Source organism: Cebus imitator, unplaced genomic scaffold (assembly GCF_001604975.1).
Source record: "Cebus imitator isolate Cc_AM_T3 unplaced genomic scaffold, Cebus_imitator-1.0 Scaffold261, whole genome shotgun sequence".
In the NCBI taxonomy this organism is placed as follows: domain Eukaryota; kingdom Metazoa; phylum Chordata; class Mammalia; order Primates; family Cebidae; genus Cebus; species Cebus imitator.
Genome location: NW_016107576.1, coordinates 5,809,204 through 5,832,222, shown reverse-complemented (window position 1 = coordinate 5,832,222; position 23,019 = coordinate 5,809,204). Strand labels below are relative to the sequence as shown.

At 34.5% G+C, this 23,019-nt stretch overlaps 1 protein-coding gene across 3 annotated transcripts in view; it reads left to right on the top strand.

Moving 5' to 3' along the window:
• URI1 (URI1 prefoldin like chaperone) overlaps positions 1–23,019 on the top strand; it is a 74,746-nt gene that overhangs the window by 37,785 nt on the left and 13,942 nt on the right. For all 3 annotated transcript variants that reach the window (XM_017499883.2, XM_037728308.1, XM_037728307.1), the window contains 2 exons: positions 4,990–5,068; positions 6,052–6,187. In XM_017499883.2, coding sequence (XP_017355372.1) covers positions 4,990–5,068; positions 6,052–6,187 — 215 coding nt within the window. The remainder of the gene's footprint in view (positions 1–4,989; positions 5,069–6,051; positions 6,188–23,019) is intronic.

Here is a 23,019-nt window from a genome sequence, read left to right as displayed (position 1 = left end):
CTATGGTAACTGACAGGTCTTCAGACACATGTATATAGTTCTAGAGAGAACACTAGAACAGATTTTTCTGTCCAGGCTTACTATGTATATCCATTGTACTCTTGTTTTCTCATTGTTGAAAAGTTAAATTGAAGAAATCCAGTAGAATGTTAGCTGCATCTCTCTTTAGATAATTTTGCTTCATTGACTTGAAAATTTTGTTTTTATATTTGGTTTAATCTTAGTATCTATGTCTACTAGTAAAGCTTTCTGATGAACTCATAAAATATAAAGGACATAGATTATTTCATCAGCGTCTTCTGTTGGCATAAATTCCTTGGTATAATAGAGTTATAAAAAAGGAATATACTACCATTCTGCCTGAATTTTGTGGTATATTTCAGTTATTTATATCAACTGGAATTACTAAATATTTTGCCATGACCATTTAGAAAAAAAAGTCTAATGCTGTTGATTTAATTCATTTAAATTTTCCATGCTGGAGTGTTCCTTTTCCCACCAATTGCATTAAGCTTTTTTTCAGTAATTTTTTAGTAAAATGTAACTTTACCATTTTGTTTACATTGCTTAAATGGATACTTTGAAAAAAATAATCATTTCTTGCTTTAGTAACTGGAGGACATCTCTTTACCTGTATAGAATCCATGTCCGAACTTAATATTCCTCTATTTTCTTAATTTTAGAGGTGCACATGGAGGCATCCTTCACACTAGTGGATCTTTGACAAAGATGCATTGCAAAACAATCAACAAACAATCAGAAAGGCATGCTATGTGAGTGATGATCCCTGCAGCACATGCCAGTGGCTTGTTGTAGAGGAGCTGCTCAATACATGCTGGATTGAATTGAAACAAGGCTTTTTTTGGATGCTTACTGGGAAGTTGTAGGGTGGGTATGATGGACTAAAAATTATTTCTAAAGATGGATATATATTTACTTGTATATATTCCAGAATCTTCAGATTTTTATCATTTCTTAAAAATAAAAAATTAACTCTGTCCCATATTAACCCAGATGTTAGCACTTACATAGAATTCTTTTCCTTTTTCCCCTTTTAGGCATCTCACAGTATTTTTGGCTGGTCTATTTAGGATGTTAGGTAAAGGGAAAGAGAATGATAGGAGGTTTTTTTCTTAAAAAAAGAAAAAACAAAAACGGGTTCAGTATTAGTATTTGCTGCCTATTTTAACTTCCTACTTTAAAGTTAGCAAAGTCTTATTGTTTCAATCTGCTTTAAGTTTATCTCCCTTTTTTATTATTTAAAGGTTGGAGCATTTATCACTGGCCTCAAACAAAGGATGTAGACTTTTTTTTTTCTTCACAGAGATTTTTATTTTTGTCAGTCACTTTTAAGAGGATTAAAAATGTTGAGTCTCTTTCATATTTCCTCGTCCCTTTAAAAATATTCTATTATGACACATTTCAAACATACGGGAAGAGTGAATCTTGAACACGTATCTGTCTGTACCTTAATCTGTTAATCCGTTTTTTCTGATTCAAAGTAAATTGTGGACATCGGTGTATTTTACCCCTAATACTTGAGCATATACCTCATTTAACTTGATTTCTCTCTTACTTTCTACAATTTTATGAAAATGAGCTGTTTCCCTTGGGGTCTGTCCTGATCTTAATCCTTTAAGGGTAAGGCTAACTTGTAGATGTGTTAACGGTCTTCATTGCTGCTGCCTTTTTTTTCCCTTAAAAGGTACTCTCAAAAGGCACATTGCACATGATTAGCAAGGTTCAGAAGCACGTGGTTAACGTTTCTTACATGCTTTATACCTATGCTTTAGTTCTTGTTTTCTGTAAGGAATGTTGCATGAGGATATTGGAAACAAATTTAAAATTAAGAGTTGAAGGCGGATCCGAATCTAGAAGGATCCATTATGGTGAAGCCAAAGAAGCAGGTCTAGCTATTCCAAGTAAGTAGGCTGGAGAGATGTTTCTTAACTCTATCTGGGTTTTGTTTTCCATTTGAAGAAAAACTAAGCAATTACCTCTTTTGACTACTATAATATGACTCCTGTGTCCAAAAATTAATTACATCTTTCCAATTATTAAAACAGAAAAAAAACTGTTTAAATTTTGTTACAAATAAAGATCCCAGACTTCCCTCTGTAATGCATTAGTTCTTAGCGTAACTTTTGTATTTTCTGTCACATAGGCTTTGTCATCTTTAACAGGATTATTTAAGCCTTAAATAATAGAGAGACTATTTGGAGATCACTGTTTGACTGAGCGCTTGGTCCCGGACATTTTCACAAATGTAATCTTTAGAGAGAGAGCATTCCTCAAGCTTCAGTTTCTTCCAGACACTGCTTGACTCCTCCTGGCCTCCCTTCAAAAAGGATTTCTGCATGGGCTGCATTTTAAGTGATCTTCTACTTTCGTATTTATAGATAATAATTCAAAGTTTATAAATAGCAACTCTAATCTTAAACTGCTCTCCAGTATGTCCACAGTTTTGTTCTAGAGAGAATTATTAATAAGTTGAAACTGAATATATTTGACTTGAAATACTGCCATTGATCTCTGGTACTACCTGTTGTCAAACCTACTGTTGTTTTAATGTACAAAATAGACGTTTTGTGAGGAAGTTTTTTTTCTCCTAAGCATAGTTACCAAAGTAAGACATGTTGAATGCTAACTTTAATACTAGCTTCTTAATATTCATAGAAACATTTAGATATCTAGGCTGGTGTTAATATAGTCCTTGAGCATTTGCAGATTTACTTGTCTGAAACATAAATAAGCTGTTAGTGATCTGTTATTAATAGTGACTGTTGACTGTCTAGGCACTGTACCAGTCAGTCCTCTATAGATATTATCCCATTGATTGCTCACACCAGCCCTGTTTCCAAAGCCATTGATTGGTTCCATTCAGCTATCCTGTCTTTCAGCAAGTTCTACTATTTGTATCAGATTGGTTAGTGAAATCTTGTAGGTAATAGTCTTTCTTCAAAGTTTTAGAATTGATGTTTTTTGATGCTTCATGGAAAAAATGAGCATTGGAACCAACATAGTAGATGTTCCATGCTGGGCAGTGTGTTAGACCTTTTATGTTTAATTCTCTTGAAGCTGTGAGATAAGTATTAGTCCAGTTTTACCATTGAATATACTGAGATTAAGGTTAATTTGTGGAAATTTCGTGGTAGAGCTTGGGATTCATTCTCTGGTCTGACTTCAAAGCCATGTTCTTTCTGGTACAAAGCCTTGTACATGAAGTTTTTTTTTTTTTTTTTGCCATTTTATCCATATAAAAATTTTCCAGGAGGAGGATTTTTGCCTTAAACAAAAGAATAAAATACGTTTTATGTCACTTTATAGAAAAGGATTTTTTGGGGAAAGTTTATAAAGAGCAGTTGCATGCTAGAAAATGAGAAAGCTTTTGTGAAAGCATGCAGGTAGCTAGCGAGGTTAAACTCATTGCTTGCCTCATCGTGTTAGGGGAGATCTGGCTTCTTGCTGTGCAGTTTTTCCACCTGCCTTCTACTTTGTGTTTTGTAAGAGAAAAATATTGATAAGTGACATTTATTATAGGCTATGTAAAATAATATATGTGTGAAATTTCTTAAAATCTTAAGACTAAGTGAGAAAATTTTTTATTATGCTACTGTTGCTTCAGGGAACTAAGCAGTAAGCTGAAACCAATTCTGTGATGTTTATAGCGCAGTCATTTATATTATCTGGAGAATTGTTACCTACATTGCAGTTTATCCTAATTTCAATTTGACAATGTGTACATGTTCTTTTAAATTACTTGCTGAGTTGGTGAGTTTTTCTGTTATTTTTTAAAAACTGACAACAACTTCCTGCTTAAAAATAAAATTCAGTGCTATAGTTTTGTTTGCAGCCTGTATCTTAGTAGGGAACCCTTAGGAAATCCTGTCTTTAGAGAAATTTTGAAAATGGGCATCTTGGCATAGGCTGCTGCCTGGTATCACTCAGAAAGAAGGACTGTTCATTTCCAGCAGACGTTAAGAGCTGAGTAAGGCCCATAGCATGGAAATACGACCATCTCTGCCCCTACAGAGTTATACTTTTAGGTTGTTTGAAATTGCTTTATTTGGTAGCTCTGTTTGATGTAACAAGAAACAGACTCCAAAGCCAAATTGAAAAGACTTTTTTGTATTACCGCTATTTAATTTCTTGTACCCCCAGTTGATTCTGTCTTACCTTAATCACATTATTATGAATAATTGAAGAGCTGATGATACCTTTTTTAGATTTTCTGATGAGGACTAAAGCATCTGATCAGATTTCATGTTCATGATTTCAACTTCACAGCCAGTATCTTATTCAGTCAAAAGCTTTATTAAACCTCTTCTTTTGGCCGGGTGTGGTGGCTCACACCTGTAATCCCAGCACTTTGGGAAGCTGTGGCAGGTGGATTGCTTGAAGCCAGGAGTTGGAGACCAGCCTGACCAACGTGGCGAAGAAACCTGATCTCTACGGAAAATACAAAAATTAGCCGGGCGTGGTGGCATGCGCCTGTAGTCTCAGCTTCCGGGGAGGCGAGGCAGGGGAATCACTTGAACCCAGGAGGTGGAGGTTGCAGTGAGCTGAGATCGTGCCACTGTACTCCATCCTGGGCCACAGAGAGACTCTATCTCAAAATAAATACATCTCTTCTTTCTTCATCTTGAGTTCCTGCTTCTCTCCAAGCATCAGGCCCTCTTTTACTGTCTCCCTTAATTTTCACATTTTATGTCGTCCAGACAGTCTTGTATCTTAAACAGTAATTTTCAAAATTTGAGTATTCTGCTTCTAAATGCCAAAGTCCCTGGAGAGTCTTAATTCTTCAATAAATGTATGGTAGAATAATGCCATTGCTAAACTTTATAAAAACAGGATTTTAAAACTTAAAAAAAAAAAAACACACTAATCTTTAATTTGGTAAAATTAGGTTTTTGCTTAGCTTCTTTTATGGTACCTAGCCTGTTGGAAAAATTGTTAATAATTTGTGTATTTGGTGTTTTCTGTCAACAGGAAGAAGGTAGATAATGACTATAATGCCCTTCGAGAAAGACTCAGCACCTTGCCTGATAAATTGTCTTATAATATAATGGTATGTTTGGTGTGTTTCTTTTAAAGTAGCAGTTGTTTCTTGTAAACATATTGACTGTGTGTTAGTTCGCAGAATGCCAAGCTGATGGACTGGGTCCGAGGTAACTACGTAGGAAGGAAGATTTGTTTTGTTTTACTTTATAAGAATATACTAATTGTAGCAATCGTTGATGTTTACCTCTTTTTCATAATATATATGGTGACATAAATGACATAAATATTAGCACAAAATTGGACATATTTCGAATGGAAGCTTACTATATAAAAGATGTAATTATGACAGAAATATGGCTCTTAGTGGTTTCTTGTTAGCCAGAGCAGGAATAGGCCAGCAGGAATAGGCCATAATGTTTTGTAATTCACAGAATTAAACCTTAGGACATTGATTTTTATATAAAAAGGTGCTGCTAATTTTTGTTCTAATGATCCTCACATTGACATAGTGATCTGTTCATGAGCCCTGGATTAGAATCTTTCATTGCATGAATATTCTTTCTCATGAAGACTTTGTTCTATTATACTAGTCCAAGTATTTTGTATATATACCTAGGTAGATCCATTAAGGCTATTTATTTACTAATTCCTGCTTTGCAAAAATGGCTGTTTTATTGAAAATAATTTTTAGTTTTCTTTATCAAAAGTATTTTGCATTGACAGTGTTTCATGACTAGTTGCTTTTATTTAGATTTGCAAGTGAATGAAAAGTTTAAACATGGCGAGACAGTACTGCTTTCTTGAAGAGCTGTATGTAAATACGGTGTGGATTTATTTTCCTGTTTTAACATTGATTTATGAACATAAAGCAATTTTCTGTAGATATTCCTAGTGAAATTTTAATATAATGTTAAATTTCTGTGAAGTTGGCATTTTATTTTTCCCAATGTATAAATAAAATTCAGTAATAACGTAAGGCTTTCAATGCAAAGTGTTTTATAAAATGTATTTTTCAGTGTTTTATGTTTTCTTCCTTTTTTTAAACAATAGGTACCATTTGGCCCTTTTGCCTTCATGCCAGGAAAACTTGTCCATACTAATGAAGTCACTGTTTTACTGGGGGACAACTGGTTTGCAAAGTGCTCAGCAAAGCAGGCTGTAGGTTTAGTTGAGCACCGGAAAGAACGTAGGTACCCATTTTAAATGATGTTTTTTGTTGTGTATGTATCCATTCATAGATTGCCAAGCTCAAGGACTGTTTCTGACCAAAGTACCTTCCATGATTCATGAATCCAGGCTCTTTGTGATTCTGTTGAATTGCAGGTAGTTTGAGTAGAGCCAGCATTTGAGAATGAGCTGGAGAATGGAGCATCTGGGTTGGAAATGTCACCCAATTGGCATCTTTTCTGAAGTTACAAAGTATCAAAGTCATTACCTGTGATTTTGTGGTTAGAAGTTGGGAAGACATAAAAATTGGGAGTCATTTTATACTTTATAATTGGTTTGTTTTAATTGCTATTGTAGACTTACTTTTGCATTTAATACTTTAGTACACAGAAATAATTTGTTTACTGCTTAGTGAACTAAGAGAAATACCTATTTATGCAAGCAGATAATTCTTAAAAATGCTTTTTAGTTTGGAAGAAACAATCATATTTTCATTTGATAGAAGAGACCAGGTGTGACAAGGTGCTACCTAAAACAGCACCCTTATCCTTTTTCAGTAGAGTTCTCTGCATCACTTTATTAAGGCAGCTCTTGAGTTTTATCTGTACTATTATCTGTAGGTGTATAGAAGCCTACGCACACAGTACACATTTTGCAGTAGGATGAGCTAGCTTGGGCTCTAGCTTACTTGTATTTTAAAATTAGGTTCAGTTTCTAATCTGTTCTTATTTCTGTAATACGTATTTAGATTGACAGTATAGCATCCGTCCTACCTGCTTTTTAATCTTCTAGTTAAATGTGTATTTGAAAATAAATTTTGGGAAGATCCTTTTGTATAAATAAGGTCATACTAGACAGAAAACAGCTGGGTCTTCTAAAGCTGAACTTGATTTCACTTATATATGAGTGGGTACTAGAGAACTCATTCAGTGAAATTCTGGGAACTATATTTGGAGACTCTAATTGCAAATCAACTTCTATAAGTTTATAATTGATATATATTTTGATCTTTTGTGACACTAATCAGAATCTTATTGTTAGGCCTGTATGTAATTTCTGGCAATGATAAATCTTTTGGCTTTGATACATTAAAATAAGTCATGTATATTAGTGAAAGAGATTGGGCATACTTTTTTCTTAAAAGACCTTACTAAAGACGAAGGCTCTTTACTGAAGTAGTTCTGATGTTATGAAATGAATCCATAAACTGTTGAAGTTTGTTCATGTTGATTTTCATATTTCAGTGAAAAAAATCTTTATAATTAGTAATAAAATATTAATGGGTATATTTTTACCAATTAGAATAGAGTTCTAGGGTAGAGGAAGCATGTTTTGGTAAACCACTTTCCAGTAGTTAAATATGGTTTTGGAAATTGACCAAACATGGATGACTTTTGGGATCAATATTTATCTAAAATAATTTTCAAAGTACATATTTCCTATTACAATAAATTCTGTAATGTCGCTTTAGTCACATGCTTTTATAACAACTGAATAAAATAGGTATATTATTGTATTTAACATTTATTAAGAAAAGATACTTTAATTTTCTTAAGGCACAGGAAATATAACCAGTTAAACACATAGTCATCTACCTCATGCCTGACTGGGGTAATTGAGGAAGCTCTGAGTTACAACACGTGTCGTGATTTCTTTAACCAGCACCACAGTTAGGACACAGAATATGATACAAGATACTGCTCTCAGGACCCAGCTCCTACCAAAACCTCCCTCGCACCACCCCTTGATGGTCGCACCCTACTGCTGCGTCTAGGGATTGACACCCTCAGGTCTCTGTCTTTTGAGACTAGCTTCTTCACTTGCTGTAACACCTCATCCAGGTGATTCTGTGTATTCATAACGTTCATTACATTTTTTTGCTGAGGAGTGTTCTATTATGTGCATATCCAATAAATGCGCATACAACAGTTTTTGCATTCACCTGTTGAGGGACATTTGTGTGCTTCCATTTTTTGGCAGTTAGGAACAGAGCTATGTTAAGCCTTTGTGTACAGGTTTTTGTGTGAACATGCATTTTTATTGCTGTTGGTCAATCCCTACAAATGAGAATGTTAGATCATACGATAAGTGTATGTTCAATTTTTAAGAGACTACCAAGCTGTTTTCTAAAGTGGCTGTATGATTTATATCTCTATCAGCAGTATGTGAGAGTTCTGGTAGCTTTGTGTCTTTACCAGCCCTTGGTATTGTCAGTTTAAAAAGTGTAGCCATGTCTGAGGATGGTGGCCCACGCCTGTAATCCCAGCACTTTGGGAGGTCAAGGTGGGCAGATCATGAGGTCAGGAGATCCAGACCATGCTGGCTAACACAATGAAACCCCGTCTCTACTAAAAATACAAAAAATTAGCTGGGCATGGTGGCACCTGCCCATAGTTCCAGTCACTTGGGAGGCTGAGGCAGGAGAATCGCTTGAGCCTGGGAGGCAGAGGTTGCAGTGAGCCAAGATTGCGCCACTGCACTCCAGCCTGGGCAACAGAGCAAGACTTCATCTCAAAAAAAAAAAAAAAAAAAAAAAAAAAAAAAAAGAGTGTGGCCATTTGAATAGGTGTCTCATGGTTTTAATTTGCATCATTGCCTAATGATGTTGAACATTGATTTATGCACTTATTTTATCTTTGTGTCCCATTTTTTTTTTGAGATGGAGTCTTGCTCTCTCTTATCTGTTGCATTCCTTTGCCTGTTTTTAAAAATTGAGTTGTATATTTTCTTTTTTTCTTTTCTCTCTTCTCTTCTCTTCTCTTCTCTTCTCTTCTCTTCTTTTCTTTTCTTTTTTTTGAGATGGATTCTTACTCTGTTTCCCAGGCGGGAGTGCAGTAGGGCGATTTTGGCTCACTGCAACCTCCACCTTCTGGGTTTAAATCGCCTGTCATGTCTCAGTCTCCTGAGCAACTGGAACTACAGGTATGCACCACCACTCCAAGCTAATTTTTTTTTATTTTTAGTAGAGATGGGGTTTCACCATGTTGGTCAGGCTGGTCTCGAACTCCTGACCTCAAGTGATTTGCTCGCTTCAGCCTCCCAAAGTGCTGGGATTGCAGTTGTGGGCCACCGTGCCTGGCCTGGGTTGTATATTTTCTTATTGTTGTTTTGAGAGGTTTTTGTTTGTTAATATATTCTGGATTCAAGCTCTTTGTTAAATAGGTGATTTGCAAATAGTTTTTCTTCCTTTGCATCTTGTCTTTTCATTCTCTTAACAATGTCTTTCCAGAGCAAAAGTTTTTAATTATGAAGTTCAGCTTCTACTTTTTTTTAATGGCTCGTATGTGTGGTGTCATATCTAAGAACGCTTCACCTAACCTTAGTTTTTGAAGATTTTCTCCGGTGTTTACTTCTAAAAGTTTTATACTTTGACATTTTACAATTAGATCTGTGATCGATTTTAATTTCTGTTCACGGTGTGAGGTTTAGGTCGTGGTTCATTTTTCTTGCATATGGATGTCTTGTTGCTCCAATACTATGTTGAAAATACTGTTCTTTCTCCATTGAAATGACTTTGCGCCTTTGTCAAACATGAATTGACAACAAGACCATCTTACATCCCCCACTAGGATGGCTGTAATGCAAAAGACAGTAACACTTACTGGTGAGCATGTGAAAAAACTGGAACCCTCATTCATTGCTGGTAGGACCGTAAACTGGGTAAGCCACTTTGGAAAACGGTTTGGAATGTTTCAGCAAGTTAAACATTGTATCTTACTTTGACTCAGGAGTTCCACACCTAGATAGTATTCTACACAAGTGAAATAAAAACATATGTCCACAAAAACTTGTACTTGAATGTTAAGAGCAACACTGTTTATAAAAGCCGAAACATGGAAACAACCCAAATGTCTATCAGCTAACGAATGGTGGGTAAGTGTCATAAATACATGCAATGGAATGTTGCTTGGCAGTAAAAAGATGTGTACGTTGAAAACATTATAGTAAAAGAAGCCAGTCCTAGGAAGGTGTGGGAGAGAATGGAGAGTGACTGCTAAAGAGTATGGAGATATTTCAGGGACAGTGAAAATATAAAAATACAGATTTTTGGTGATGGTTGTACAACCCTGTGAATATACGAAAACCGTCGAATTGTACATTTTGGATGGGTGAATTACATGGTATGTGAATTGTTAAAAAACAAATGAATTGGCCATTTTGTGTAGTTCTGTTTTTGGACCATGTATTCTATTCCTTTATCAATGTGTCTGTCTCTTTACTGATGCCACTCTGTTTTGATTATGTAGCATTATAGTGTTCCTTAAACTTGGTAGTACAAATACTCTGATTTCTTCTTTCCAAATTGTTTTGGCTGTTCTACCTCCTTTGCCTTTGCATTTTAGAAACCACTTGTTATGTTTACAAAAACTCCTGGTGGGATTTTGATTGGAATTACACTAAATCAATAAATCAATTTGGGGAGAATTGACATCTTAACTATGAAATCTTCTAGTTTGTAAATACTTCCAGCCTGCAGATATAGTGTATCTCTGTATTTAGGACTTCTTTCATTCGTTTTGTAGTTTTTGAGCATGTAGATCATAAGCATTTTGTTAGATTTATATCTGTTTCTCTTTTTGTGGAGTTACTGAAAATGGTGATATTTAAAAGTTTTGTTTTTCAAGTATTTCTAGTATATAGAAATGCTTGTTTTAAAGAAGAACTAACATTGTATCCTGCATCCATGCTGAACACATTTGTTCTCTGAACTTTTTTGGGGTAGATTCCGTGGGATTTTCTATGTAGACAATCATGCCTTTTGTAAATAGCTCCTGTTTTTTTATTTTTTTACTTTTTTCTTTAATTCCTTTCCAATGTGTATATGCACTTTCTTTTTCTTGCCTTACTTCCTTGGCTAGGACTTGCAGTATAATATCAGAGTGGCAAGAGTAGGTAGGCATCTTTGTCTTGAAATTGATCTGCTGGGGAAAACATTTGGTATTTTGCTGTCAAGTGTGGTGTTAGCTTTAGGTTTTTAAAAAATTATATCAGTTTAGGGAACTTTCTGCTTGGTTCTAATTTGTGGATTTTTGAAATGAATTAGATGTTGAATTTTGTCAAGTGTTTTCTGCACCTATTGATATGATCTTGGTAGTTTTTCTTCTGTATCTGTTAATGTGGTGTAGATTATATTGATTGATTTTTCTTCCCTGAATGAACCAGATTTGGTCATGATATATTATTACTTTCATATATTACTGGATTTGATTTGCTAGTCCTTTGTTAGCCTCATTGATATGGTGTTTTTTCCTCTTGTATTTTCTGGAAGATATGGCATAGAATTGGTGTCAGTTCTTCACATGTTTGATAGAATTTGCCAGTAAAACTGTCTAGGCCTGAGAGTTCTTTTTCAGAAGACTTTAACTATAAATTCAAATTTTCCAATAGATATAGGACTATTGAGATTATTTTTTCTCTTGAGAGAGCTTTGATAATTTGTGGTTTTCAAGGAGGGGCTCTGTTTCACCTAAAGTGTTTAATTTGTGTGTCTAAGAGTTTTTCACCGTAATACTTTCACATTTCTTCTAAATGTGTAGGGGGTAATAGCCCCTATTTTGATTTTTGTTAATTCTGACTTTAATCCTTCTCTCTTTCTTGGTCTTTCTGGCTAGGTGGAGTGGTGCTCAAATGGGCAGTGCTGATTTTACTCCCCAGGGGAACTTTTGGCTGTCACAGTTGGGGCGATGGGTGCTGTTGATATTTAGTGGATGGATGGAAGCCGGCAATGTTGCTCAGCATCCTATGGCAGTTGACACAGCCCCTCACAATAAAAAATTATCCATGAAGGCTGAGAAAGCCTGTTGTAGGGCTTATGGATTTTATTGATCTGTCAATACCCAGCTGTTGGTTTTATTGACTATTTCTATTTTCTTAAAAATGTTCTTCGTTATGCTCATTCTGGGTTTATTTCATCTTCCTTTTCTAGTTTCTAATATAAGCGTTTATTTTGATGCTTATAATTTTCACTCCAAGTACTGTTTTAGCAGTATACTACACATTTTGACATGCTGCATTTTCATTTTCAGTACAATTTATTTCCTAATGTCCTGTGAGGCTTTCTCTTTGATTTATTAATTAGAACAAGGTGGGGCAGACCATGGCCTTGGGGCCACATCCAGCCTTCACCTGGTTTTATGTGGCCATAAGTTAATGGTTTTGTATGTATTTAAGGGGTTGTAAGAAAAGGTGGGGGGAAGAATAATAATATATGACAGACCAAATGTGGCCCACAAAACCTAAAATAAGTTACTTTTTGGTTCTTTAGAGAAAAAGTTTGTTAATCCCTGAGTTAGAAATACATCCTTTAATTTCTAAGTGTTTGGAGAGTTTCCAGCTATCTTTTTGTTAACGATTTCTGGTTTAATTCATTATAGTCAGTGGGTATATCTTGTATGCTTTTAATTATTTTACATTTATTAAGATTAGTTTTGTGATTCAAGATATGATCTTTCTTGCTGGGTGTTTATGTACTTGAGAGGAATGTCTATTTTGCTGTTGTTGGTTAGGGCATTCTATAAATGTCATTCATATCCATTTGTTGATGGTGTGGTTCAGTTCTGTATTCTTGCAGATTTTCTGTTTACTTGTTCTGTTGATTATTGAATGAAAAGTGAAATCTACAGCTATAATTGTGGTTATCCCCATTTCTTTTTATGGTTCTACCATTTTTCTCTTCGTGTATTTTGAGGCTTTATTGTTAGGTACATATATATTTGAGATCATCATATCTTCTTGCTGAATTGCCCCTTTAACCTTAGGTAATTTTTTTTTTAATCCCTGGTAACTTTCTTTGCTCAGAAGCCTACTTTATCTGATATTAATAGAGATTTTTTTGTTTAATATTTGCATGATGTATATTTTTTCATCTCTTTTATGCTAACTATATCATATTTAAAGTGGATTTCCTTTTTTTTTTTTTTTTTTTTTTTTTTTTTTTTTTTTTTTTTTTTTGAGACAGAGTCTTGCTCTATCACCTAGGCTGGAGTGCAGTGGTGCGACCTTGACTCACAGTGACCTCCACCTCCCAGGTTCAAGCGATTCTCCTGTCTCAGCCTCTCAAGTAGCTGGGATTACAGGCACACACCACCAGAGCCAGCTAATTTTTGTATTTTTAGTAGAGATGGGGTTCTACCATGTTGGCCAGGCTGGTCTTGAATTCCTGACCTCAAGTGATCTGCCCACCTCGACTTCCCAAAGTGCTAGGATTACAGGAGTGAGCCCCTGCACCTGGCCTAAAGTGGATTTCTTATAGACAGCATGGATCTTTGCTTTTTAATTTATTCTGATAGTTTCAGTCTTTTAATTGATACATTTAGGCCATTTACATCTAATGTAATATGTTTGGATTTAGGCTTGGCATTCTCCTCCCCATCCCCCTGTTTTTATTCCTCTTTTTTGCCTTTCTTGTCCTCTTTTAAATTATTTAATGCTTTTAGTATCTTTACTAAATATTTTAGTGTTAAAATTTCAGTATCTTTACTAAATATTTTAATATTAAAATATTAATATTTTTAGTATCTTTTACTCTGTTTTTGCTGAAACAGGAACTTCTTAAAATATTTTTAATGTTACAAATTAGATATTAATGTATTTTACATGAACTTAAAAGTTTTACTCGAAGTACTTGCTTTGGGATTTGCTGAAATCATTTTTAGGTTTGAGAGCAGCTTTTTCTTTAGAAAAGAGTGTGTCTTCAGTGAGACTAAGTGAAGAGTCCAGGATTTAAAACCAGGGTTTAATCAGAGGTTTCTAAAGTATAGATATCTTTTTAGTAATTTTGTTTCTGCTTATCTCTGTAATCTACTTTGAACACAGGTATACAGAATGACTTGAAATTCTAGTATCCAAGTACCATGTCTTAGAATTTTTGGCTGTCACGACAGGCATTTGGCCACGTTTCTAAAGTCATTAATGTAGTGATTAATGTTAAACAGTTTTACTTATAGGGTGATCTTAATCGATTTTCCTCACAAAGATAATGTTGGGGGAATATTTTACCATGTGTCTTTTGTTCAGAGTTGTATCTGATACATTTGTTTTATCTTATTTTTACTTTTGTCTTCAAAAATGCATATTTAGTCCTCATTTTTGGGATAAAGTAATATTTACGTTTTAATGGAAGGGTGTCGGACACAAAGAGATAAGATCATGAACTGGGGTAATGGCTATAGGCTTAAAGAAGAGATCAGAAGCAGGAAGAATTTCTGAGCCTGATAAGACTTGGCAACTGATTGAATGTGAAGGTTGAGGGAAGCATTGGATGAGTGGTGACCTAGAGGCAATGTTGTTAACATAATCAAGTAACCTTGTAGATCACTGCACTCTGCTTTCCCTCTACCAGAAAGTCAGATGCACATTGGCACATTACTTAGAAGTCCTGTAATGAAAAATAACCCTTTAATTTTGTTTAATATTGTGATTCCCAAACTTACTTGATTTTGAGAAACTTTTAAAATATAATGTCTATATTATCTCACAGAACATTCTAAAGAAAATCCTGGTTTAGGAATACATTTTTAGGCAGATTGCAGAAGAAACTGGGTGATAAGACATTGTTAGCATCGAATACAGTTTGTTTTTTGTTTTGTTTTGTTTTAAGTGAGAGAAGAAGAAAGATTAAATATGAGGTGCATCAGGCCATTCACCAGATGGGCTTTTTTAAAAATCGTTTTTTTAGTAGGTTATATAGGGACATGATACAAAATCTAAAGGATATTTATTAAAAAATCACTATGCCTCCTTCTCTTATTCTTTCTCTCTCCCTTGAGGCATCCTTGTTATCAGTATCTTACTCATTATTCCAGGGATATTCTGTGCATTTACAGCCATAGACTTCTGCATTCCCTCCCCACTCTGTACACATTCACTCAAATGGTAGCACACGTTTTTTTTCTTTTGACAGCTTGCTGTTTTTTATTCTTTTCATGGCTGTATAGTATTATGTTGTGCTTTACTGTATTTAGCCAGTCCTTTACTGATAAGCCTCAGATCGTCTTCATAATATTTGCTGTTACAAGCAGTGCTACAGTGAATAACCTCTGTGTATGTTTGTGTTTGTGTGTGTACCATTTTGTACTTTTGTGTTTATCTGTAGGATAAATGACTAGGATTGAATTGCTGGCATGAAGTGATGTAGATTTTTTTTTAACTTGATAGTGCTGACCTGAACAGATCGACTGACTACACCTTTGCCAATCCAATGTGTTTGCAAACATTGTTATGAAACTGATACCTTATTGTAGGGCCCCTGCCACCGCTAACTAACTAACTTACTGTCTTTCCTTATTTTTTCCTCCCCTCCTTTCCCCTTCCTTCCCTTACCCTCATTCACATGGTTGGTCAGCCATAACCACCAGACATTTTTCAGCTTCTCAGACCAAGACTGTGTACCAGTTAAGTGATTAACTCTCCATTTTTTCCTTCATTCCTTCCCCCATCCCCTGGTAACTACTATTCTACTTTCTCTGTGAATTTGGCTATTCTAGATGCCTTATTACGTAAGTGGAATCCTACAGCGTTTGTCCTTTTGTGCCTGGATTATTTCACTTAGTATAATGTTTTCTAGGTTCATCTATGTTACAGCACGTGTGAGGATTTCCTTTTTTTTTTTAAGGATGAACATATTTTGTTGTTTTATATACTGTATTTTGTTTATTCATTTACATATTAATGGATACATGGGTTGTTTCTCTCTTTTGGCTGTTGTCAATAATGCTGCTATGAATAAAGGCGTACTGATATTTAGTTCCCTGCTTTAAATTATTTGAGGTATATATCTGAAAGTGGAATTGCTAGGTCATATGGAAATTCTGTTGTTTTTTTTTTTTCCAAGACAGGGTCTCACTCTGTTGCCCAGGCTGGAGTGCAGTGGTGCGATCTTGGCTCACAGCAGCCTCCACCTTCCAGGTTCAAGAGATTCTCCTGCCTCAGCCTCCTGAGCAGCTGGGACTACAGGCATGTGCCACCATGCGTGGGTAATTTTTGTGTTTTTAGTAGAGACAGGGTTTCACCTTGTTGGCCAAGCTGGTCTTGAACTCTTGACCTCAGGTGATTCATTCTCCTCTGTCTCCCACAGTGCTGGGATTACATGCGAGAGCCACTACACTTGGCCTTATGTCGTATTTTATAAGGAACCTCCATTCTGTTTTTCATAGCAGCTGCAACATTTTATATTTTCACCATCAAAATACAAGGGATCAGGCTTTCCCATATTCTTGTCAACACTTGTTACCATATTTTTTATATATAAAATAAATATATTTTGAAGTGGTATCTCATCAGGGAATGTATTTTGAAGTGGATTTGAAGTGATATATCATTAGGGTTTTGATTTGTATTTCTTCAGTGATTATAATGTTGAGCATCTTTTCATGTGTTTATTGGCCACATGTATATCATCTTTGGAGAAATGTCTTTTCAAGTCTTTGGCCTATTTTTTATTTGGGTTGTTTGTTTTTCTTGTTGAGTTGTAGTTCTTTATATATTCTGGATATTAGTCCCTTATCAGAAGTGTAATTTGCAAATATTTTTATTAGTCCCTTATCAGAAGTGTAATTTGCAAATATTTTCTCCTGGACTGTGGGTTGCCTTTTCATTTAATTTGTTTATTTTTTGGTCTTATTAAAAAAAAAAAAAAGCCACCAGGTAGAATGGTACCATTTTACTTTCTTGTTAATGTCCTTTGATGCACAAACATTTCTAATTTTCATTGTCCAGTTTGTATTTTTTTTTTTTAACCTATGCTTTTCATGTCATATCCAAGAAATTGTTGCCAGATGTCATGAAGCTTCCCTGTGTGTGTTTTTTAGATCTTCGTTTCAGTTGCTATATCCATTTTGAGTTACATTTTGTATATGCTGTAACGTAAGGGTCTGCCTTTATTCTTTTGCATATGGTTCCAGTCTTCTCAGCATGATTTGTTGAAAAGACTGTCTTTACCTTTTTGAATGGATTCTGCACTCTTGTCAAAAATCACTTGGCCATATATTTATGAGGTCTAATGTCTGAGCTTTGTATTCTGTTTTTTGGTCTGTGTGTGGTATGACATTATTTTGATTAGGGTAGCTTTGTAATAAAATTTGAAACAGAAAGATGAGACTTCCAACTTAGTTTTTCATTTTCAAGATTTTTTAGGTTATTAGGGGACTCTTGAGAGTCCATGTGAATTTTAGAATGGGCTTTTCTGTTTTTGCAAAAGAAATTTGGATTTTGCTAGGAGTTGCACTGAGTCTGTAAGTTGCCGTGGGTAGTATTGACATCCTGATCATTAAATATATTAACTCCATGAACATAGGTATCTTGATTAGATTTATTTAAGAGTTTGGTCTTTTTGGTTCTAGTTTAAATGGATTGCTTATAATTTTTTTTTAGATTGTTTATTGTTAGTGCATACAAATACAACTGATTTTTGTGTGTTGATTTTGCATGCTGCAACTTTGAATTTTTAAAATTAGCTTTACAAGGGTGTTTTTTTGGTTGTGTGTGTGTGTGTATTCTTTAGGGTTTTCTTTATTTAGGCTTGATACATTCTTTCTAAGATAGTATCATCTGTTGATAGTAGAGATAACTTATTTCTTTCCAATTTGGAGGCTTTTTATTTCTTTTTCCTGTATAGTTGCTCTAGCAAGTACTTCTAGTATGCTGCTGGAATAGACATGTTGATAGTGAACATCCTTGTCTTATTCCCAGTCTTCGGGGAGAGATTCACAGTCTTTCATCATAGAGTGTGATGTCAGCATGGAGTTTTTATATATATGGCCTTTATTATGTTATAGACGTTCCCTTCTATTTCTAGTTAATTGAGTCTTTTTTGTCATGAAAAGGTGTTGCATTTTATCAAAGACTTTTTTGGATTAAATCAAGATAATCGTGTTTTTTTCTCTTCATTCTGCTAATGTGGTATATCACACTGATTTTTATAACCCATCCTTGCTTTCCAGGATGTGAGGGAGATCACTCTTGGTCATGATATATAATTCTTTTAATATGCTGCTGTATTTAGTTTGCCAGCATTTTGTTGAGGATTTTTGTATGTATATTCATAAGTGAAACTAGCCTATAGTTTTCATATTTTTATCTGGCTGGCCTCATAAAATATTTTCCCTCCCTTTTCATTTTTTGGAAGAGTTTGAGAAGGATTGGTGTTAATTCTTAGTAGAATTCATCTGTGAAACTATCTCTTCTTGGACTTTTCTTCGTTGGGAGGTTTTCGATTACTGATTCATTATACTACTTGTTACAAGTCTATTCAGATTTCAGTTCTGGTAGTTTGTGTTTTTCTAGGAATTTGTCTGTTTTATCTAGGTTTTCCAACTTGTTGACATTTAGTTGTTTATACTGTTTCTGTATAATCCCATTAATTTCTATAATATTAGTTTTTATTGTTACACTTTTGTGATTTTAGTAATTTGAGTCTTTTCTCTCTTTTTTTTAGACAATCTTGGTAAAGATTTGTCAATTTTGTTGATGTTTTAAAAAACTAACCTTTGGTTGCATTAATTTTTCTTCACTTTTAAAAAATTTGCTATTTCATTTGCCATCCTCTAATCTTCGTTACTATTTTCTTCTCTTAGCTTTAGGTCCCGTTTACTCTTTTTTTTTTTTTTTTTTTTTTTTTTTTTTTTTATTTTTTTTTTTTTTTTTTTTTTTTTCCTCCCAATTTCTTAAAGTGTACGGTTAAGTTACTGATTTGAAGTATTTCTTTTTTTTCAATGTAGGTATTTACAGCTATAAATTTCTTTCTTAGCATTGCTTTGCTGCATGCCATAAATTTTCGTTGAGTTTTCATTTTTGTTGGTCTCAGGATAGTGTCTTTTTTTCTTGTGGGACAGAGTCTCACTCACTCTGTTGCCTGGGCTGAAGTGCAGTGGTGTGATACGGGCTCACTGTAACCTCTGTGTCCCCAGTTCAAGGGGTTCTTCTGCCTCAGCCTCCCAAGTTGCTGGGACTACAGGCGTGGGCTACCGTGCCTGGCCAATTTCTGTATTTTTAGTAGAGTCGGGATTTCACCACATTGTAGGCTGGTCTTGAATTCCTAGCCTTAAGCGATCTGCCTGCCTCAGCCTCCTGAAGTGCTGGGAGCCACTGCATCCAGCCATATTTTTAAATTACTTTATGATTTCTTCTTTGACCCATTGACAGATTATTTTGTGAAATTTTCACATTTGTGACTTTTTCTAGTTCTCCTTCTGTTAATGACTTTTAATATTACTGAACATTCTGATTAGAAAAGATACTTTATATGATTTCAATCTTGTGAAATATTCTGAGACTTATTTTGTGGCCTCTCATCTGCCCTATCCTGGTGACTGTTCCATGTTTCCATGTTTCCCTTAGAAGGTGTGTATTCTTCTGTTGTTGGGTGGAGGTTACTATGTATGTCAGGTCTAATTGGTCTTTAGTAGTGTTTATATTCTTTAGTTCCTTCTGGCTGTTCTGTCTTTTATTGAAAAGGGGATATTCAGGTCTCCAGCTATTATGGTGAAATAATTTCTGCCTTCAGTTCTGTACATTTTTGCTTTGTACATTTGTGCTCTGTTGTTTGGTGTGTATATATTTATAATTGTTATATCTTCTTGGTAGATTGACCCTTTTTTATCAGTATGAAATGTCCTTTGCTTCTTGTAACTTTTTTTTTTAACTTAAAGTCTGTTTTGTCTGATACTACAATAGCTACTTCATTTCCTTTTTGCTTGCTGTTTGTATGGAATATATTTTTCACGCCTTCACTTTCAACCTATTTGTGTCCTTAGATCTACAATTGAGTCTCTTATAGATAGTATATAGTTGGATCCTTTTTAAAAGCAATTGATTCTGCCAATTTATGCTTTCTGATTGAGAAGTTTAATCTATTGACATGTATAGTAATTACTGTTGGGAGAAGGACTTTTGCTATTTGGTTATTTTCTGCATGCTTTACAGCTTTTTTTGACTCCTTTCTTTATGACTGGCTTCCTTTGTATTTGGATTTTTTTTTATAGTGAATGATTTTGATTTCCTTTTCACTTCTTTTTAAAGTATCTTATAGGTATTTTCTCTGTGGTTACCATGGTGATTACGCAGAACATCCTAAGGTTATAAAATGCATTGTGAATTTATACTAACTTCAATTGCATACAAAGGCTTTATTCCTGTTCAGCTCCTTCACCTTCGCTTTATATTATGTCACAAGTTACATCTTTGTACATTGTGTCTCCATTAATACAGATTTACAATGATTTGTATTCATTTTTCTTTAGAACATAGAAAAGAAAAAAGTGGAGTTACAAACCAAAACGACAATAATACTTTTGTCTGTGTGTTTACCTTTATCAGGTATCTGTGTCTTCATGTAGCTTTGAGTTACTGTCCTTTTATTTTTGCCCAAAGAGCTTCCTTTATCATTTCTTGTATTGCAGGTCTAATGGTAAGGAATGCCCTCAACTTTTATCTGGGAATGTCTTAGTTTCCCCTCATTTTTAAAAGACTGTTGTTTTGCTGAACATAGAATTCTTGGCTGAAGTATTTTGTTTTTGTTTCAGCACTTTAAATATATGTCATCCCATAGCCTTCTGTGCTCCAGGGTTTCTGCTGAGAAATCTGATAATCTTATTGAAGATTCCTTGTATATGATGAGTTGTTTTTTTCTTGATACTTTCAAGAGTCTCTCTTTGTTGCTATTGTTCAGTAGTTTGATTATGGTGTGTCTTGTGTTATCCTACTTGGAGTTAGTTGAGCTTCTTGGATTTGTGGATTCATACCTTATCAAGCAATGTGGGTACTCTTGAGTATCTTCAATAAGGCATTTCAAAATACAAATTTACGATTTTAGTTTATCTTTATAATAGATGTATATAGCGTTAAACAACCACATATCATCCTAAGACATTATTTTTAAAAAGTAGCAGCGTTCACTTATCCCTTTTGGCTCACAGTTCGTGTTCCCCAGATGTAATTACTTTACGTTTTTGGCTATTTTTACTCTGCTGTTTTTATTCATATTTTCCAGTGGTTGGCATATTCTATTCTTTTTTTACCTTTTTTGTCAATTTTATGTATTATTAACTACCTGCCTACAATTTAAGAGGACCGTTTAGCGTTTTTACATGTTCTCCCTGTCTCAGCTTCTCTAATCTTTTTACTGTTATAACACAGTTTTTGTTCTATCAGTATTCATGCTTAGATGTTATGTAATTCCATTTTGTTATATAGGCTTTTACTTGAATTTAACTGCTTTTTTATTGCATAGTTTTTCTATGTGTCTATCATTAATTCAGTCAAACACTTGTTAGACATTTTATTGCTGGAGTCTTTCATTGTCTTGCCTCAATTTGGACTGGCTTCTATCTTGATCAAAGGAGAGCTGTCTTCCTAGTGTCTTCTTACCCTGTTTTTGCCTTTTGTTTAATTCTTGTTTTCTGCTTCCCAAAGCACCACCTTTTCAGGTTCTATTTATTTTGTTGGACTATTGCTTTGAGTAACTTTTGGGAAGGTACTTGGAGGTACTAATTTGAAATTTTATGTATCTGAATATCTCTTATACTCCATATGCTCCTGCTTGTTGTTAACTAGACTGTTTAGAATTCTAGGTCTTAAGTAATTGTTGCCCTCAGAATTTTGTATACATTATTCTGTTACCTAAGTGTTGGCTTTTGAAAACCTTGATGCTACCATCTTTTTCTTTGTCTATAACTTGTTTTTTTGAAAGCTTTGAAATTCCTTTTTGGTCTTTCTCATGATCTGGAATACTACAGTGGTGCACCTTGATGCCTTGCTATGGATCCTTTAAAATTTGTTTGCTAGTGCTTAGTGGACCTTTTATAAGTGGAGACTTAAGTCCTACAGCCCTGGGAAATTTATATTATTACTTTGAAAATTTCCTTTTCTTGTTGCCTCTTTGTTTGTCTTTGTTGTAATTTTTGAAGTGATTTTTTTTCTGTATAATCTTTTAAATCATGTATTGTCTTTAAAATTTTTCGGTACATTTCTTCATTTCTAGAAGCACTTTTATTTTTGGTTCTTTGAATGTTCCTTTGTTATAGCATCCTGTTCTTGTTTCATGGCTGGAAGGTCTTTTTTTTTTTATAGGAGTATTTAATTTTTCTTTTAAAGTTTTAGTTTTCTTCTTTAAACATTTCCTCCATGTTTCTTTTTTCTTCCCCTTTTCTCTCACTTTTTTAATTTTTTGTCTCTAACATTAATGTTCAAGAATTTTTTCAAATGTCTGGTGATCCTTGGCTAACCGATTATGCTTGAGTTGAATTCTGTCAGGAAGTTCTGTGTACATAGGCAAGGTTTGTGGACTGATAGGTTTTTTTCGTAGGGAGTTAAGGTGGCAAGCTGATTTTTTTTTTTTTTTTTTTTTTTTAATTTGAGCAATCTTTAAATATCAGCAGATTCTACAAAAGAGTCTTCTAATCTTCTTCATTTAGTGTTCTGAGAGCCAGGCTGGGAGTCTCAAAGTTCAGTATGATCACTTGGAATTAATCCTCCTGGTTTCACTAAGACGTTTTCTATTCTCTTCCCACTTCATTCCTATTCCTTACCATCCCTGAAAACCACTCTAAGCTATAAATCTTTTGTTTAAGCAAAAAAGGAGAAATCTTTTTTGTGAGGTTGGGGTTTGGGGACTTGTTCTTTTCAAACTTTTATCTGGATCTTTGCTTTAAGTTCACCTTTCCTTCAGAAATACTCCCAAGTGAATTGCCTTTTCCAGGTCCGATATCCCAGATTGACTTGCAGTAACCTTTCCCTGCCACAGTTAGGTTCCAACTTTTTCTATTGTACAAAGTCCATTATCAGTTGAGCAGTTTCCAAAATTTGGTTTACATTTCTTATTTTCTCTTCTCCAAATATATTTGTCTTTGTGGGTTT